The sequence below is a fragment of the Vulpes vulpes genome, chromosome X (assembly GCF_048418805.1).
Source record: "Vulpes vulpes isolate BD-2025 chromosome X, VulVul3, whole genome shotgun sequence".
Classification (NCBI taxonomy): domain Eukaryota; kingdom Metazoa; phylum Chordata; class Mammalia; order Carnivora; family Canidae; genus Vulpes; species Vulpes vulpes.
In genome coordinates, this window is record NC_132796.1 from 99772465 (window position 1) to 99792886 (window position 20422).

The following is a 20422-nucleotide window of genomic DNA, read 5'->3' on the forward strand; positions in this document are numbered from 1 at the left end:
ATCACTGGATGGTGAGCTTCTGGAATTACCAAAATAATTTCCTTTTGTTTCAAATATTCAGATAGTTGAAAGAAATTCAAGTATCTGGATCAATTTGCCCTTGCACATTATACATTTATACACATCATACATTTCAATGTAGTTATTAAATAAGGCTCAAAATGTTAAAAGTCCAAAATGTGAAACACTACCTCTAAATTTTGTCAAGTGGAGTAAGAGGTCAAATTTACCACAACAAGGTCACATGTTTGAAGGCTCCTAGGTAATGTACATTAATGTAATGTACATTACAACCTGCACCATGATTAAATATTTTTAGCCCAACCATTAAATATTTCTTAGTTGTTTTCTGTTCAATATTATTTTTCATTAGGTAGTATTCACTCTTTGGGGGAAGATGATCTATGGCTTCATACAAAAGTAACATAAAAATACTGCTTTGTTTCTAGTACCCCCTTGATGTGGCCCAATATGTTTTGAAGTGTTTTTTGTTGGTGTTGGCTATTTGGGTTGTTTTTGTTTTTGTTTTTTGCCCCAGCCACCACATTGAATTGATATCCTCAGGGAGCAGTGTTTCCCAGTCTTTCTTGGTTAGTAACCCATAATGCAAAGAGCATAGAGCACGGTTTCTCAAACCTTGACACCATTGACATTTTGGGCTGGGCAGTCCTTTCTTGTGAGGGCTGTCTTGTGCACTGGAGTATGGTTATCAGCATCCCTGGCCTCTACTCATTGCCAGTAGCATCCTTTCTTCCCCATTTGTGACAGCCAAAAATATCTCCGGGAAGCAAAATTGCCCCTAGTTGAGAACCAGGGCCCTAATACATCATTACCTCACTAATGCCTATATCAAAGTTTGGCCATTGCTATCTACCTACACTTTAGCTATGAACTAGTACACTCCATAAATATTTACAAACATGGGTAAAGTTAAATATTTAATATTGAGGGTATGACACCTGTCAGGAAACTAAAACCACAGATTGTAAAGTTAAATTATTAAGTTTTGTTGGGCTCAAAGACAATGTTTAACTTGGAATTCACTGACTTTGTTTAATCATCTGTAGATGATGTTACTTTATTTAAATGGTTATTAAATATTCATAGCCACTCAGGTCATATCAATCAAGTGGGTACCCAATCCAATCTGAGGCACGATGTTACATTCTATGGGGCTACTAAAGAGCATAAGATGTGGTGTCTCCCACATCTTTTTTCCATCAAGTTGTGGGAATACATGGAAATATATTATTGGACTCTGGGTTGATATTTTGAGGTAAAATATTCAAGTGTCCTTTTTGGTGGGGAGTAACAAAAGCACACATGAATTTCTTGTCACTTTATTTAAATTTGGAAATATATATATATATATATATATATACACACACACACACACACATATACGTATGTGAAAAAGCATAACAAACCACAAGGAATTCCATGTCACAACTCAAGTGATCTCTGTCAAGTATAATTATAACAGATAGGTTATTTATTAGCAGCAGACGTGAATAAGGGTCAGAAAGTTTACTAAGATCTCAAAAGCGGTATTTTTAAAGAACTGTCTCAATAGTTCAGGTCTCAAAATTTAGCATTCAGTCTTCCATATTCTTATGTAACTCTGGCTCAGAATGGTGTCAGGGCAAGTCACTTCTCAGATAGGCTTAATCTATGTATTTATTAAAATGATACAACTCACTCTTAGGTAGTTGGGAAATTACAGTAATTGGAAAGAACTTAGGACACAGAAAAATCAAGAGTGTCACATATAGTAAAGTGAAAAATTTAAAGATTCAACAAGAGCAGAGCCTAGGAGTTTAGCCAGACATCAATAAAATACACAGTATACCTATTACTTGCCTAGCACTATACTAACCTCAGTGAACAATTCAAAGGAAATTCATCATTCATTCATTCAGCCAGTCAGTCAACAAATACCTCTTGAAGGCTTACTATGTGCCACATGCTATTCTAGGCTCTGAGGATACAGCAGTGACCAAACCTTATCTTGCCCCCCAGAAAGGTGACATTCTACCTGAATAATTCCTAGGGAAGAGAAGCTGGATCTCTGGCATCAAGGAATTAATCATCTTGTTAGGCAGACCAAACAAATGAAACCCATGAAATAAGAAGAAAGAACTACAATGTTGAGCACTACTTCCACCAACATGCAAGAGGAGGAGTATCGAAGGAGGATTGGGAGCAATGAGGAAAATTCAGTGGGGCTGGGACTTGAGATTTCTAAATCCCTTGCTACTCAAAGTCTGAGAATCACCAGTATTGCCACCACCTGGGAAACTTAGCAGTGCGGAATCTTGGGCCCATTCCAGACTTGCTAAATCAAACTCTGCACTTTAAAAACAATCCTAGGGATCCCTGGGTGGCGCAGCGGTTTGGCGCCTGCCTTTGGCCCAGGGCGCGATCCTGGAGACCCGGGATCGAATCCCACATCAGGCTCCCGGTGCATGGAGCCTGCTTCTCCCTCCGCCTGTGTTTCTGCCTCTCTCTCTCTCTGTGACTATCATAAATAAATAAAAAATTAAAAAAAAAATTAAAAAAAAAATAAAAACAATCCTAGGGAACATTTTTTTGTTAAAGATTTTATTTATTTATTTGAGAGAGAGAAAGAGTGCACAAGCAAGGGGGAGGGGTGGAGGGAAGGGGAAAGCACACTCCCTGCTGAACATGGAGCAGGACGAAGGATGCAGGGGCTGGATCTCAAGACCCTGAGATTCTGACGAGAGCCGAAGGCAGATGCTTAACCAACTGAGCCACCCAGGTGTCCCAAGAATCCTAGGGAACTTCTAAGGGCATTAAAGTTTAGGTGGCACTGCAGGTTTCTGGCCAGGCTGGTATTATTAAGTGTCAGATGGGCTGGTGGGAAATTGATATTGGATTGGGGCCTATCATCAGGTTAGAAGTTGTGAGGGCCTGGATATGGGAAGTAGGAGTAAGGATATGCAATTATATCCTTTATAATCTGAATGGATAATGAAATGTGATGGAATATTATTCAACCATGATAAAGGAAATCCTGCCATTTGTGACAATGTGGATGGATGTTGAGGGCATTATTTTAAGGGAAAGCAGAGAGAGACTAAATACTGTATGATCTAAAAAATACCAAACTTATAGAAACAGAGAGTAGAACTGGTGGTTGCCAGGGGCAAGTGAGAGGGGACATAGGTGAAGGTGGTCAAAGATTATAAACTTTCAGTTGTAAGATGTGTAAGTTCTGGGGATGTAATGTATAACCTAGTGACAATATTTAACAATACTATATTGTATAATTGACAGTTGCTAAGAGAGTAGATCTTAGGAGTTAGAGGGACTTGGGTTTGGATTCCCAGCTCTACCACTTCTTAATTGTGTGATATTTGGGTCAAATTGTTTAATCCCATAGAGTCTTTTTCATCACTTGTAAGATGGGGGGGGCAATATGGGCGACTTCAGAGGGTCTTTGTAAAGAGTCAATCACGTAACACATATCTAGCACTTTGCAGTCCCTGGCACAAAGAAAATGGCACCCATTAAGAATAATTATGTTTATAACACTAAAATGCTGTCTTTTGAGAAAGATTCAAAGGCAACAAAAGAAACAGAAGAAACTTTAATGAGTGTCTACTAGAGTCCCAACCCTGTGTTAGGTCCAGACCTATAACAACTTGCAATGTAAGGAACTTCATCCTCATCTTAAAGTGGCACTTGGATATGACATTTTTAAATGTAATTAACCCCCGCTGGTCCCCACAGGTGCCTTCATGATGAGATTTCTGTAATTGTTACTATTATCATTGTGACTTGTTATCTTTAGGGTATTCTCAAAAGGAACTGTCCCCCTGCTGGAGCAGAACTTAAGAGGGAACAAAGGTAGGGAATTGCTAAAACCACTATTGCGTATGCCGTATACCAAGTTCATTAAGGCGTACTACTAAAGAGCTGGTCTCATTTTCTATGCCTCTATCATCCTCACTCATTTTTCTGATGTAATATCTGTTTTCCAATTTCTCCCCCCCCCCTCTTCCACGTGCAAACTTGGGACGAGAAGCCCCAGTTTGGCAGCCCTCCAACCGACAACCCAAGAGGCAGGGTAGCCTCAGGTTCAAGTCACCTGAAGTACGTCTGGGGGGCGGGGAATCCGGAAAGCAGGCGAGCGGCTACGCGTCTGCCCAGAGGCTCGGCCCCAGCCTGGAGAGCCCAAGACCCCGGGAATGAATAGAGGGTCCACCAACTTGGCGGCTCTCTGTGGCCGCACCCTCGACTAGATCGGGGAGCCGACAGGCACTTCCAACACTCCCCAAGTTTCAACTCAAGTGGTCTGTGAAGCTTCGAACGTCCGTCCGCCTGTCGGCGACGTGGCCGCGTCGGGGACGCACTCTAACCCCCAGGTCACCGAGACGCCTCCATTCCCTCCCCTGGCCGGGCCCAGTGCCGGGCCCCCCAGCCCCCGGCTTCTCCTCTCCGCGTGCGGAGGGAGTCCGCCCCCTCGCCGACCCAGCCACAGCCCTGCGCCGCGAGGGGCTACGGCGCTCCTGACACCGCCCGGCGGCAGGGCGGAGGCAGGGCCAACGGCGGAACCGCCCCCAACCGCCTCCCGGGCCCAGCGGGCGGGCGGGTTGCTGGGGCGCCTCCACCTCCTCTTCCTAAAGCGGCGAGGCGCCGAGGAGCGGCATCACTCGAGCCCAGGTCCCGGCTACCGCCACACGGTGCGCCCCGCGTTCGGGAGGAGGAGCGGCGGCGGCGGCGGCGGCAACAGCGGCGGGCGGGCGCCAGAAAGGTAGACTGAGTCCCAGGCAGCCGCGCCGCCAGCCGCCCACAACCCCCAGCCCGGGGCGACGCGCCACCAGCTCAGTCACCCCACTTCTGTGTGTCCTTCCAGGCCCCGGTCGAAAAGCCTGGGAGGGCCGCCGAGCTACCCCCGGAGGAGGAGCCAGTCCGAGCCCAAGGCGCCACCGCCGCAGGAGCAGTGCAGAGCAGCCTTCGCCTTCATGGCCCACTCACCGGTGGCTGTCCAAGTTCCCGGGATGCAGGTGAGGAAGCCCAGGCCGCCTCCGCCGACCACGTGACTGCCCCAGAGCCCGGTGCGCGGTCCCCGGTGACCAGAGGCGGCCCCGGGACTCCCCTGAAGGCAGGGCCGGGCGCTGGGGCCAGGTGACCCCGGGAGTCGGGCTCGAAGCGTTTTCCGGCGGCGTTTAGGCTATAGCTGGTGCATTGCGCGGGGAGGGACCCGGCGCGCGGCGCGGTGCGGGGGGGGGGTGGCGCGGGCGGCGGGGGAGCATAAAAATAGGCCGGATCCAGACACCTGCGCCTGCGGAGCGTGGTCCGCCTGGGGACTGGAGGTGGAAGGTCTTAACTTGAGAGAGATGGAGGTGTCTCGAATTTGTGGGGTAAAAAGCAAGTCGTGCGCCGCCCCCCCGCACACACGCAAGTTGGGTTGGAGCAAGACAAGGGGGTGTCGGTGGCGGCGGCGTTGAATTGGGCTCTTCCTGTGTGCGTAGTACGAAGAGCGAGGTGGCTTCTTTTCGGTGTTGCTTCTTAAGGGCGAAGTTCTGTCTCGCTCCCCCACCTGGCCCATCCCATAGTGTGGCTTGAGAAATGCTGGGTCCTTCGTCTGAATGGCTGAGGTGATGACTCCCCAGCCCCCTCCCCCTGCCTTTCCCATAAGACAACTCTTCCATGTGGTTAGAGGAAGCTTTTTGTCCTGGACAAGGGACTACTGCTTAAGACCCATCTTCTAACTTGAGATTTACCCACCCCCCCCATTACATTTTCATTTTATTCAGGAAGAAATAAGCGATGTCCCTACACTTTTTACGCAGTTAACGTATTTAAAGCGGTGCATTTCAAGCTATCTGCTAAATGTTATCCAGGTCTACTAACTTTTAACCGTTCACTTTTTTTCCTTTCCTAGATAGCCTAAACAACCCATTTATGAGCAGATGAAAAACTAGAAACACCAAAGACTCACTCAGTCCCTCATTAGCTTCTAAAAATGTAAAGCAGATTTTTTTCAAGTTCAGAAAAAACGTTTAGAGCTGTAAATAGCTTATGTTTTTAGTAAAACGCTGTGGATTGGGGCCTCAATATACTAATTGATGCATGGAATTCATCCTTTTTTTTTTTTTTTTTTTTTTACCGACTGGTCATGTTTTATGCATGGTCACAAAAAGTAATTTTAAAAATACTTTCCCACAAAAGGACCATTTGTGTGGGACATATATCAATCCTAGGACTCCTGTGTGTACTAAGCACCAGGCCTTTTAGCTGAATATAGGGCAAGTCTGTATTGAGTCCCAGGAAGTCGGTTTGTATTTAATAAAAAGCAGAGAGAGAGAGAGAGAAAGAAAAAGGGAAATGAGAAATATTCGGGGTTTTTAAAAGATTAATCCATTCAGGCTTTACAAAATGCCTTAAACTTTTTTCTCAGACCAACCCCTTCCCTCCCTCACTCATTCCCCCATCCACCAGCCCCACAACCCATTCATTTCAGTCTGCCTTTGATTGTGTAGCAAGAGATTAGTAGTTTGCAGTACTAACTCCAATTTTGCTCTGTCTGATGTGGAAGAAGTGTGAAATACTTCTCACCTTGCTCTTCTTTCCATTCTCCTGGGAGTAGAACGATACAGATGGAAAGTTTGTCTCTGAGGGTCTCCATGCTTCTGTCTCCATTGTGTGTGCATGCGTCAGCAGAGAGCGTGCCTCCTGTTCATCAAGTTTGTGACTCTGGGGAACTCTGTGCTGGGAAGAAAATGGTTTCTGGTCTTTATTTCATTTGTCTTTATTTGATTTATAGGGTTTAGGACCTCCTTGTCATTCACTATTTCTTATTGCTCCCTGCTTTAATTATTGGAGTTCCCTATCTCTTGAATTTTAAAATCTTCATTAACGTAATTTAGAATGTGAATCACATCTTAATTTACAACTTCTGCCTCTCATTGTATGCCTTCCCAAAATTGTGGTTACTTAGTCCCACATAATTTGGGGAGGACAGTCCTCTCCATATAAGCAAAGAAGAGAGGGATACTTGTCACTTTCTCCATCTTAATGAAATGGTAAATTCTTAACTGTTTATTTCCATTTTATTTGTAGGTGTGGTTCTTAAGCATTTGATGCAACACAAAGCTTTCCACAGTTAAAATTGCACAGTACCTTAAAAATAAATTTGATGGCATGCAGTGTGACTCTTGAGACTAGACTACTTTTACTATTCTTTTGTTCAAAAATATTGCAAATGAGATGCAGGAATATATGAGCTTGTAAAATTCTCCTCAACTTTTGTTCGAGTGTTAGGAGCAACTTTTAAACCCTTAGAGTAGTAAGAAAACTCGAGTTAGCCATGTGTTCTTGAAATTAATGTATAGTATTTCCACAAATCAGGGTGAAGTGGTTGACTGGCCTATAACTTTTTAACAGTTTATTTGAGAGAATTATGAAGATTGATGGAAAAAATGATTTTTCCAGAAATAAAAACAAAATTACTTTATCCACAGTGTTTTTCTCCCCCTGAGGAAAGACATGAAGTAGAAGTCGAGCTACCTGTTCTATCACTTAAGACTTCAAGCATTCCTGACTTTCGAACAAAGAAATTTCTGTTGCCACTAGTTTAAAATAGAAAAGAAACTTGGAGTGACGAAAGAAAACCCAGGATTTGGTCCAGTTCAAACTCTTCCTTATGAATTAGTTATTCCAACTCGTGTTGTTGATATTTCTTAATATTGTAATAAACATTTTTGCACTAGTACATCAAATGTTGAGGGTATGAATTTGTTTTGTACTTTATTTGTGTTTACTTTGTTAGTGTATACCTAAAGGAATTTTCCATACGAGGAGCTACACTCTTGAAAAATATTTAAAGCACAACTTAAAAAAAATAAACCAATAAACCTGTTTCTTTCTACTCAAATATTTACACTTTAATGATTTAAAACATACTGTTTTCTTTGAAGTTTTTAGTTATAAGTTATGCTTAAGCTTAAGATATTTTCCCTTAGAACCTTCATTAGAATTTATTAAGACAAGTATTCTAAACTGGTTTAATCTTTCATAAAATGAAGATGTGAGAAGAAAGTTAAATGTTGAATTGGAGTACTAATGTGATATTATGGTATTATGTAATGCTTTGTTATCTTTTTTGTGAAAGTTTTTTTTTAGGTTTCTATTAAAGAATTTAAAAAGTAGCTTTCATATATCCTTAAGTATGATAAAGGTGGTACAGTTTTGGGTTTTGGTTTTAGTTTGGGGGAGTTGTTTTTTGTTTTAAGTAGTCTCCATGCCCAGCATGGAGCCCAGTGTGGGTCTTGATCTCAAGGTCAGTGAGTTCAAGACCTCAGCTGAGATCATGAGTCAGATGCTCAACCACTGAGCCACCCAGGCACCCCTAGGTGATATAGTTTTTAAGTGGTTGTTGTTTTAGATGTGAAATGGAAATGAAGTTCAAGAATTAATGAACAATTCATTGAAGATTTTTATCTAAAGAGATGGAAAAACATTGCCTTACATTGGTGGACCTAGTTATTGGATTCTGGGAAGGATAAAGAAGTATACTAAATGATCTCTAGCCCTTGAAGGTCTTAAAATGTTGGGGAATTAAATCTAGTACATGAAATATAAAATAATGCACAAATCTGTAAGACTTGTTCTAGAATAGAAGTTTTTGACTGGAGGAGTTGAAGGCTTACAGAAGGTAAACTGCTAAGGATTATTGGGGTCCATATTGGGAAGGGCATTTCCAAGCAGGAATGTACCCTGAGCAAAGGCATGTAGACAGGGAAAGGCACACCCCCCACAAGTGTGCATGCACCCACAGTCTTTGAGTGTGAGATGAAAATCATTTGGATTATGATGAATTCCTCTGAAAAATAATAAGGGGTAAGATTGGAAAACATGATTGGTCCTGATTATGGTGGTTCTTGAATGCTAAGGAAGGACTTTGGCCTTTGGACTAGCCATAAAACATTTCTGAGTAAAAGAGGCTCAATGAACAAAGTTATATATATGAAGAGAAATCTCAAGATTGGATGAACAGACGACCAGGAGGATTAAGAGTCTTGAGGCAGATGGATCTCAGAAGGCTATTTCAATGGGATAATCATATCTGGACAGAGGCAGTGGACCTTGCATTGACTGATTGCTTTCCATATGCCCAGTACTGTGAAGAAAAAAATATGACCACCACACTTAATAATTAGCTAATTACAGAAGGAGGAATCAGAGGCTTTGTGATGTTGAATTATGGGGAAGTAGACATTTGTGGTACATATGAAAGAAATTGGAAAATTGGGGGGAAGAGCCAGATCTGGTAGGAAGCTAATAATTTCTGTTCTAGAATTGTGAAGTGTGAGGTAACAATGAAATGATGAAGCAAAAATGTAGAAAAGTAGTCTATTAACTTGATTGTGGTGATGATTTCATAGGTGCACGTGTATGTCCAAACACATCAAATATGCATGAAAAATGTGCAATTTTTTTGGTATATTAATATGCTTCAGTAAGGCTGTTTTAAAAAGTGTCCAGGGGGCCACCTTGGTAGTTCAGTTAGTTAAGTGGCCAACTCTTAATTTCAGCTCAGGTTATAATCTCAGGGTCCTGGGATTGAGCCCTGCCTTGAGCTCTATCTAAAATAAATAAATAAATCTTTTTTTAAAATGTCCAAAAAATATTTGAAGATAGAGATCCGGAGCTTGAGTCATTCATCAGACGTTAACTGAGCATTTACTATACTGAAAAGGAGCCACCAAGAAAGGAGAAGTTCCTAATGCCAAGAGAGACCATGTGGAGGTGTGGGCCCTCATGAGACAGGGAGTAAAAGTGGAGAATTAGCTAGTAAGAAAAAGAAAGGAGACTTCAAGGTGCACGGGAGGATAAGAAAATGTGTCAGCACCAAGAACGAGTTAACTGGGGGGAGTCCTTTAACTAACTCTGACCATGAAAAAAAATTGGAGAGGAAACTCAGTTTGGTGCCACAATCTAGCATGTAGAGAGTTCTTACCTCTCTTACACCTTCAGGAGGTGTAATTTGAGCTTTGCAGTTTGAGGTGGAGAGAGGTTTGAAAGCATTGCCTTGCATTGATAAACCTGAACAATCATCGTCCTTATTGGTGAGTGGTTGATACAGAGATGTTGAATATGCTAATATGCTAATGATAATGGCAGAAGAACAAATGGAACAGAATAATCAAAAACAATTGTTAGCTGGGAGAGTTGGAGGTAGTTGAAAGGTGTGGGGTGAGAGGACTAGGGGCTATAGGGAGAGTAAACAGGAATTGGGCATGGTAGGACGTGTGCCTTGAACATTAATGAGGGTCTGGAATTGGCACTTGAGGACAAAGGTCTATCATGTGCCTCCCTTGCTTAAGTCATAGAAAATGAGAGAACATAATTTAGCCGGTACTTAGGAACTGATGAACATCATGATACTGTGGTTTTTTATTCTGCCTTTCATTTATTCAGTGACCTTGAGCAAATCATCTACAAAATGGGGAGTAATAAAAGCTGCATTTCCTTTGCTTCAATGAGATGTTATTAGGATGAATTAACCATCATCTGTGGAGTATATTTCGAGCCCCTTTATAAAAGGTGTTATGATGCGTATGGGCAGTTCATCCTGCAAAACAATGCTAAGCTAATCCCATGAAAACATTCTCATTGTCTCATCTCTTTCCTACTTGATAACCCACATTTTTCTATTAAAATCCTGTCTTCCTCTCCTCTTCCCCACACCACTAGTACCATACCCAAAGTCCTCTGTTCAGCTTTCCAGACTTTTCTGTTATCTGGTTCCGGTCTACAGATGCAAACTTTTCATTATCACTATTTCCTGGCAAGAAATCCCTTTCGTTCTACCATGCCAGTTACAATTTAGCAATCACTGACTGACCAGATCCTACCTGATTTTCAAGGTCTGCAAACTTACTTTCTTCGTGAACTTTCCCTGTGTGTTCCAAGCTACAGAAATCTCTCATATTTCCAAGCATCTATTATATCTTTTGTCAGTAGTAGACAGTCCAGTCCTTGATTCATTCACTGCCTTAGATTTTCTCTAACGTACTTGTCTTCCAAACTAGGTTGTAAATTTCTTGAAGGCAGGTTTGAAGGCAGGCATGTATTTTACTTTTTCTTATACCATTAGACATGAATTATATGTAAAAGTGTTGGCTAATGAGTCCCATATTGACTAGACTTCTAACTTTTTTCCATTCTGTTTCTTTAAATACATTGTGTAATGCTTGAATTCTTACAGATCATGAAAACTGATTTATGTGTGCACAATGTAGACTCTTTATACTCACTAAAATTATTGTAATGCATTTTATGTAACATGTCTAACAATATATACTTATAACTAATCAGCTGTTCACAGAAGGAAGCTCTTCTTTTCTTACCTTCCAGGGCATTTGAGAAATAAAGGAGATTCATTTCTTTCCTATTAAGTAGGGCTTATTTCATTTTTTTCCATTTGTTTTTATTTACGTTCGATTTGCGAACATATAGTATAACACCCAGCGCTCATCCCATCAAGTGCCCTCCTCAGTGCCCATCACCCAGTTACCCCAACCCCCTGCCCACCTCCCCTTCCACAACCCTTTGTTTCCCAGAGTTAGGAGTCTCTCATGGTTTGTCTCCCTCTCTAATTTTTCCCACTCAATTCCCCTCCTTTCCCTTATAATCCCTTTCACTATTTCTTATATTCCACATATGAGTGAAACCATATGATAATTGTCCTTCTCCAGTTGACTTATTTCACTCATAATAATACCCTCTAGTTCAATCCACGTCGAAGCAAATGGTGGGTATTCGTCCTTTCTGATGGCTGAGTAATATTCCATTGTATATATAGACCACATCTTTTTTTTTAATTTTTATTTATTTATGATAGTCACACAGAGAGAGAGAGAGAGAGAGAGAGAGAGAGAGAGAGGCAGAAACATAGGCAGAGGGAGAAGCAGGCTCCATGCACCGGGAGCCCGACATGGGATTCGATCCCTCGCGCCCTGGGCCAAAGGCAGGCGCTAAACCGCTGCGCCACCCAGGGATCCCTAGACCACATCTTCTTTATCTACTCATCTGTTGAAGGACATCGTGGCTCCTTCCACAGTTTGACTATTGTGGACATTGCTGCTATGAACATTGGGGTACAGATGTCTCAGCGTTTCACTGAGTCTTTATCTTTGGGGTAAATCCCCAGCAGTGCAATTGCTGGGTCGCAGGGTAGCTCTATTTTAAGCTTTTTGAGAAACCTCCACACTGTTTTCCAGAGTGGCTATACCAGTTCACATTCCCACCAACAGTGCAAGAGGGTTCCCCTTTCTCCACATCCTCTCCAACATTTGTTGTTTCCTGTCTTGTTAATTTTCTCCATTCTCACTGGTGTGAGGTGGTATCTCATTGTGGTTTTGATTAGCATTTCACTAGGGCTTATTTCAGACAAATTTGTGTCTTTGTGAGAAATAACCTCTTATCCCTTCCCCTCCCTCTGTTCCCATCCCTACCCCACCCACCAAAAATCCAAACAAATTTTTACTTCTCTGTCCCAGTTGTTACATTAGAAAGAATCTGATATATTTCATTCATATTAAGGTGTTTTTGATTAATGGCTCAGTGAGTGACCTCTCCCATAGATGTTCACATTTTACAGGGAATAATGCCTAGAAAATTAAAAAAGGAAATCCAGTAGTGGAACTTTAGACATCTTGATAATTGTTTTTGACTGAATTGTGTCTTCTGAACAAGTGGTGGTTTTACTCATTCTATTTGTTGCTAGAAAATGGAATTAAGAGAACAAAATTAACAACAAACTCCTTCACATTTCTTGTCATTAAGACCCAAATAATTTCCACCACAGGAACATATAAAACAGTATCTCTGGAAGAATGCCATGAGGTAACTCATTTTTAAGAGAAAAACAGTAGGGGTGCCTGGGTGGCTCAGTTGGTTAAGCATCTGCCTTTGGCTTGGATTGTGATCCCAGGATCCTATGTCAGGCTCCCTAGTAGGCAGGGAGTCTGCTTCTCCCTCTCCCTCTGTCTACTTGCTTATGCACTCTCGTGTGCTCTCTCTTTCTGTCAAATGAATAAATAAAATATTTTTTTAAAAATAAGAGAAGAAAAATTAATAAAATAGGCACAACTAAAAATTTTAGTCCATTTTATGTACATTTCTCATTTTGTCATCTGCCATTTTAGACTAAGGTGTTACATGGTAGGGAGGGACCACATCTTTGAATTAATACTTGTGAAATCAAACAATTTTGAAAGATATTGACTAATTTCTCCCAACAGTCCTATGAACTAGGAAGAACTATCCAATAGGAAAATGCCTTTGCATTTGGATTTTATTTCTTTTAAATATTTATTTATTCATGAGAGACATAGAATTTTAAAACACCTTGCTAGCCAACTCTACCCATCATCCTCTTTGATGTCACTCCCCCCAAATCCCATGGGATTCAGGTGGTTCACCTGACATGCCCATTTAGAGAAGCCAAGAAACCTAGTGCACAGCTGATCCCATTCTTCTCTATTCTTGCCTATCTCTTCCCACCACCTGTCACCAGCATTTACCTGAGGATGGAGCCTGTTCTGGACTTGTTCCAGCATTTCCCTGACTGCACCCTGCTGGCCTTTCTTTTCCTTCATTTATCACACCATCATGGATTAGAATGATCCGTGTCCTAATATATCAGATTAGTCATTGTATGGCATAGCTTCAGCTCTTCTAACAAAGTTGGAACAGAATTATGGTTCATACTTCCTGAGAATGAGAGTAAGCAAAATTGTATACAGCTTTAGGTGAAAGAGTTGAAAATACTGTTTTTTTTAAGTGGCTACTTTTCTCCTCTTTGGTCAAGTCACTTCGAAAATGTGCTGCTAAGGAAATGGAAGGCATTATGTTTTTGTCTTTTTCTCACCAAAAACGTTTTACAGAAAAACTTTTCAATTATTCTTTGTGATCCTGGCAACAGATTGTGTATTCTTTGTGGTACTTTTCTACTCGCTCCTCCTTTCACATGTTTAAGAAATAAGGAGAGAAAAGAAATCTGTAAACCCCTATCAATTAAAAATGCAACAGACAGAGAAAAGCAGGGTTCAAGTCAACCACCATTGGATTTTTCAGGTTGTTCCTTACAGAAGAGTAGAGTGTCTAGTTGAAGAATAACAGTGCTTTGAATTATAGAAACAGTTTACCAGTATCAACTTAAAGTTTTACTGGATTTGAAATCCATACCACACTAGTTATGTTAGGAAATTTCTAAGCATTCTAGTGAATTACTCTACCAGGTTTCAGAAGTGCCTGGTAACACAATCCTAGGCGTGAATTTTTGGCAGGTGGAGGAAATTCTTGAAGGACATCGAGGAGCATCCAGATTTTTCTTTGAAAATGCATTTTTGAGTTGCTCTGTTAGTGCCTTTTTACCCCCTCCCCCCAGCTTTCCATTAAACCTTTGGCTTTTCAACATATCACCTTACAGTGCATTAAATTAAGCTAGGACTTCACTGCTTGATGCAGTACAGTATAAATAACACAGCAGTGGTGACAGGGAAGGGATAGATGACATAGATCATCAGGTGGGGCCAAAGTTGTCTTTATAAATGCAAGAAAATTGGGGGAAGCTGAGCCGACAGAAAACATAAAGTCATTATTTCTTCGCAAAGCCTCTACCTTGTCAGTATTGCTCCCCACTAGACCTGGGAAAGTTTCTTGACTCCCTGGTCTCAATTTCATGCTGCCTGCCCTCCCTCTAAGCGGAAACACAAAAGAAACCAATCAGCAAAGCATGCACACGTGTTACTAAGGATGGTGACAGAAAGTAGAACTTTGACCTCTTGTGGTTAAGGAGACTACAGTCAGTGTGTTTGGCAGCCTCAGGGAAAGAAACATTTTTCAAATGTATGCTTTTAAAGTGCCATGGACCCCACCGGACCCCACCGGAAGAACAGTTAGCAAACTCATTAATTAGTGTCCTATTTGCTTCTCTAGTTTCTGTTCAAGTCCTTTGTTTGAACTTAACTCCGAGCGTCGCCAGTAAATGGGAGCAGAGTGGACTCTTCCAAGTTGGACACTGGCAATCCAGATATGATGTTTTTACACCCTGAGTTGTCATGAAACAACTGGGTGTGATTGAAGCTCAAAAATGAGCAGCAGAGAAGTTTGGAAGGCCGACTTTGTATAGGACATGGTGCTTGAAGCCTCTCTGGGTACAAAACCTGTAAAGAAAAAGTCTATGACCGCAGGAAGTTTTTGCTGTACCTGAAGTATGAAGACACCTACACATTTAGAAATCTAACAATGCAGAGCAGGGGCAAGGAATCCCCAATGAGATAGAAACTGGCATAGGAGCATTCTACGGAAGACCAGACAAAGGAAGGGAACAGTCATTTAGAGGAAAAACTGGAGACATGCGAGGGAAAAAAGGTACAGAGGGATATGCACGAGCTTCCCTCTGCAACAGAGGTTTGCGGTAGGTGCTCACTGTCAAGAACTCTTAGGGGCAAATTATGAAAGGCCTTGAATGCCAGGCTGAAACAGTTATTGTTTTTTGTTGTTGTTGTTTTTAATATTTTCGATTTATTTATTCATGAGAGACACAGAGAGAGAGAGAGAGAGAGAGAGAGAAAGGCAGAGAGACAGGCAGAGGGAGAAGCAGGCCCCATGCAAGGAGCCCAACATGGGACTCGATCCCGGGTCTCCAGGATCATGCCCTGGACTGAAGGTGGCGCTAAACCGCTGAGCCACCCTGGCTGCCCTTGTTTTGTTTTTTAACTCAATCTACAACAAGGACTTTTCAGCAAGAAACTGAACTGATGAAAGCAGTGCTTATTCTGTTTGGTTCTTCATTTTTGGAAAGTTGCATTAAGTTTCCAACCCAAAAAGGATGGGTGGAAGAAGGGGAAGGCTGCATATAATAAGCAGATATTGCAATAGCCCAGGCTTTCGTTTACAAGGGTTTGATTTAGGACAGTGATGGTCCAACTTGAACTACCTGGAGGGTTTATTAGACAGCCAGGCCCCGTATCCAGAATTTCTGATTCAGTAGGTCTGCACTGGGGCCTGTGTACTTGTATTTCTAATGAGTTCCTAGTTGCTCTGCTGATCTGGGGACCACTCTGAGCACCACTCAAGAAAGATTAACAGACCTTGGTGAGTAATTTGATATGGAAAGGAGAGCAACATGATGGGAGAAGCTGAATCCAACTTTGTGTTGGATGTTCTATAACTTCCAAAATCTCACCATCACCCATCACTTCTGTTTTCCTTTGATCCAGGTAGATTTGACAACTCAGTAAATGTCTTACCTTCAAATGCAAATACGTTTATCAAGAACATAAAATCACTTTATGCCTATATTTGTGAAAATGCAACTTGGCTGACGTGAAATAAAATGCCTGTATCCTAAATGCCAGTAAGTGACCATATTTCCCCTCAAAGATTGACATTTTAAAGAATTTTGATGCATCCTATCAATGTTTATTGTTCAGAATCCCTTTTTTTTCACCCTATTACTGCCCTCTGCCAAAACTGCTGGACTTAAAAACTCTGGGCTGCTATTATGTCAAAAAATGCCCATTGTGGTCATGACAGTCCAAAGCCAACTTGTGTTTACATATGTAAATTCCTGGAGGGGAGAGGAAGTTACTTCTGAATCCTTAAGGAAATATCAAATCATTTCCTAAATGGCCTTTCTTTGCTCTCTACAATGCTCTCAGTACCTGTCAGATTAATGTATTCCCATTTGCCAACAGGCACCATGTAGAAAAGCTCAGAGCTTAGTTCAAACAAAGGATTAGGACTGAAAATAAGAGAAGCAAATAAGGCCTACTTAATGAGTTTGCTAACACCAAACAATGTGAGCAAACTTGATTGCTCATCCCATTCACCAGCCTTGGATCTAAATCACTTTTCAATTTCTAAAATGAACACAAAACCAACAGAACCAAAGTAATCCTTCAGAATCAAAGATTTGCCCCCAATGAGCATGTTCAAAAGCATGTGCAGAAGTGTATCTCTGAACACGTTTAAAACAATGATTATCATGAGGATAAATTCCTTGGGTCCCTGAGGTAACCTGCTCCCACTTGAGGGAATCCATTTGTTTGGGTATAAAAATTTGTTGTTTTTACCTTAAATGTCATACCTCTTATGTGGTAGTTGTCTTTTTCCAGGATATTTACTCTTGTGACCCATTTTTCCATTCCGGGTGGTGATTAACTTTTTGTTGAAGAAAATCAACAGAGGGTGTATATATGTGCTCACAATGTGTATTGTGCACAAAGTATATTTTGCGTTTGAGAACACTTTTACTCTATTCAAGAAAATAAGACTCAGCATTTGCCAGAGGTTTTAATCAGTGGTATCAATTTTACACATAACTATTTTTAGAAGATAGGTGAGGCACCTGAGTGGCTCAGTCATTTAAGCATCTGACTTTGGCTCAGATCATAATTTCAGGGTCCTGGGGTTGAGCCTCACATCGGACTGCCTGCCCACTCAGGGAGGGGAATATGCTTATTCCCCTCTCCCTGCCCCTCCCCTGCTTGTACTCTGTCTTTCATATAAATAAATAAGATCTTTAAAGAAAATAAATGATAAAAAAGCAAAAAGTAGAAAAGTGTACTGTTGAAATAAAAATGGGTAAATGACAGGATGGTCATTAAGTTCAAGAAGCAGGAAATTATTACGTAGCAATATCATTAAAGAAGGTCTAGGTCTGTATATGGGGCACCTGGCTGGCACCATTGGTAGAGTGTGTGACTCCTGACCTGAGGGTTGAGTTCGAGCCCCATGTTTGGTGTAGAGATTACTTAAATATTTTTTTAAAAGAAAAAGTCTGTTATAAAAGGAATTCAGTAAAATAGATGTACAAATTATATGCTCAATAAACATTATGATATCCATGGATTTGCTAAATATTTTCATTAGAAAATATATGGAATTCTTTAGCATCTTTAAAAATATTTACTCTAAGGTAAATACATATGTGTATATATACTTGTGTCTCAATACATAACAGAGTTATCAGGATTTAACACATGTTGTATTTTTATCCTGGCTAGTTCTTCTTTTTGCCTTTACTATTTAAACTATTATTATTCCTGAAGAAATTGGGCTCCCAGCAGACTATTCTATACAGGATGCAGATCATGGGAAATGACCCTTAATGAAATCCAATACCAGTGTTAAGCTGTTTTCAGTGAATTAGAATTGAAATGAACATTACACAGGATTCTATTTAACAAGATTCTCAATTCTCTGCTTAATTTCTCCCATAGAATAGTTTTGCAGAGCATCATTGCATCAAAGAAATTGCTCTGAATAAATATAAATTGGTTTACCTGTGAGAAAAATAAGAGGCATGTAGCTAGTACACAAACAACTTCTGGTTAACAGAAACTTGTGATACTTTGTGTCAAAGCTCTCATTTTGAAGCTAAAATTGCTATAGGTGCTTTACACTATAGATGCTTAGATGATAGGGAATGAAGGAGATGGGCATTGGACTCTTTCAGTGACAAACAAAATCTTGTACCCAGAGAGCTGCTTTTTTTTTTTTAACTATTTATCTCTTCATAAAAAATGTGACTGTCACTGAAAGATCTTTTTTCCCCGTCACAAGCTTTCCAAAGAGCACATAAAATGAAAACGTGGGATTTGACTAGTTAAATAATGAATCAATTTTGAGTTTTAGCATAGGTGACACCTCCATGGTCGTCTTTTTGGACTGTGATTTCTGGTAATAGCAAGTGGGAAAAAAAAAAAACTATTACCGCTGTTGCTATGGATCTTCTATCTGCTGAGGTTTGGGCATCGTTTTGGAGGCTGCAGTGTAAACCCTGCTTAGAGAAGGTAGAATTTCATAATACCAGAGGATTACTGCTGCCTCATGAGCAAACAGAAATGTAGGTGAGGGAAAAGGTGTTGGAGTCTGGAAGAAGAGAAAGACAGTATTTCCAAGAAAGGGAAAAAGTAGCCTTTTGCTTTAAAGATTAAGAATTCTATTTTTTAGAATGGGAAATTTCTCTACTTTCTGCAGAGAGGAGAAAAAGCTAACAGAAAAGGAAATTGGGGAGGTAATAGTCATTCATTTCTTTCTTGTTATGACTTCTGTGATAAAAGTTACATTTACATAATTGATTTGCTATGGCAAGGGAACATCTGTAAAGAGTCTTTTGGGTCGGGGAAAGCTTGTGAAAGATCAAGGGGGAAGAGCTGACATCATAGGGATGGTGATTTCAGCTGCTTTTCTGTTTAAGATGTGCAATTTTGATGACGTGTGTACTGGGCCAATAAATTGTTTCTAGACATTTGGAGTCATTTGGCGTGGCCTTTTATTTATTTTTTTCTTTCTGGAGGCAAAATGAATACTTTTAATTAACAAAGAAAAGTGCTAGATTATCACTGGATTATATTTGGCTGATTTGGACTGTTACTTGGGTGGGGGGGGAGGAAAGGAGGCTAGAGACAAGGAATCTTTCTTTCAAATGACTGGACTTATTATTATTACTTTTTCAGTAGGTGCTGGCCTTAAAAGTCTCCTTCAGGGAATGATTAAAACAGTTATTTGGAGCATTGCAAGGCTGAGTAGCATTCAGATTTACTTTAAAATAAGTTTGCTTAATGACTTTTTAGCACCACTTGATTTATTTCTTGGCTAGCAGAAGAGTTCTACATAGCATGTAGTACAATTGCTTTTTTTCTAAAAACACGTGTCGGTACTAAATACTGTATTCTATTGTTGGCTTTTAACTTTTCACTGGTTTAAAAGGTATAAATGTCTTCATACCTGAAAAACAAATGAAGATTGTTTTCTGCTGGGGGATTACAGCCTCCGCCCTACGTTCCAGTGTTCACCCACATGTCAGGGTTCTTTGGGAGAGTCAATCTGTATAACTAGAAGCATTTTAATTTCTCTTGTATGTGTTTTTTGAGCATAGTGTGTCATGCAGTGTTAGTGTATGTATGATCCTGATTGAAGAGTAAAGCACAGTTTTAGACGATTTTTAAAAACTCCTCTAACTGGAGAGAGGATCTCTTTGTTGTGAAAGAATGTTTATTTAATATGGACAAATGGTTCCAGAGCTTGAGAATTAAATTAATTTTTTTCCTTGTAGGAAACTAAATCATTTCCTCCTAGGTACTAGAAGGAAAAATGTGGTGTATTCTGTTCCTCTATACTCCGAAATCGTGCCTGCATGCATCTCCTCAAATGGAAAATGAGGAGATTGTATAGGTAACCCTTAAGCTCTGAAACCATGCATGTGGGGGATTCTGCTCAGGAGTCTGGACTAAGTTATTTACAAAAGATAAGGCACACGTGAATGAATATATATATATATGGATCAGGTACCTGTTGCAAACAAATTTTGAATCAGATATAATTAATTTTCTGCTGTGGCAATTAATGTATAATTCTCTACTGTGTAATTATA

At 40.7% G+C, this 20422-nt stretch overlaps 1 protein-coding gene and 1 long non-coding RNA gene across 3 annotated transcripts in view; one reads left to right on the forward strand and one right to left on the reverse strand.

Moving 5' to 3' along the window:
* Positions 1 to 5335, reverse strand: part of LOC112907864 (uncharacterized) — a 324991-nt gene extending 319656 nt beyond the window's left edge. For both annotated transcript variants that reach the window (XR_011998235.1, XR_011998234.1), the window contains exon 1: positions 5002 to 5335. This is a non-coding gene — a long non-coding RNA (uncharacterized lncRNA). The remainder of the gene's footprint in view (positions 1 to 5001) is intronic.
* The window catches only part of STK26 (serine/threonine kinase 26), a 57224-nt gene continuing 41232 nt past the window's right edge, over positions 4431 to 20422 (forward strand). The window contains exons 1-2 of the mRNA XM_025983180.2: positions 4431 to 4777; positions 4880 to 5030. Coding sequence (XP_025838965.1) covers positions 4989 to 5030 — 42 coding nt within the window. The 5' untranslated portion in view covers positions 4431 to 4777; positions 4880 to 4988. The remainder of the gene's footprint in view (positions 4778 to 4879; positions 5031 to 20422) is intronic.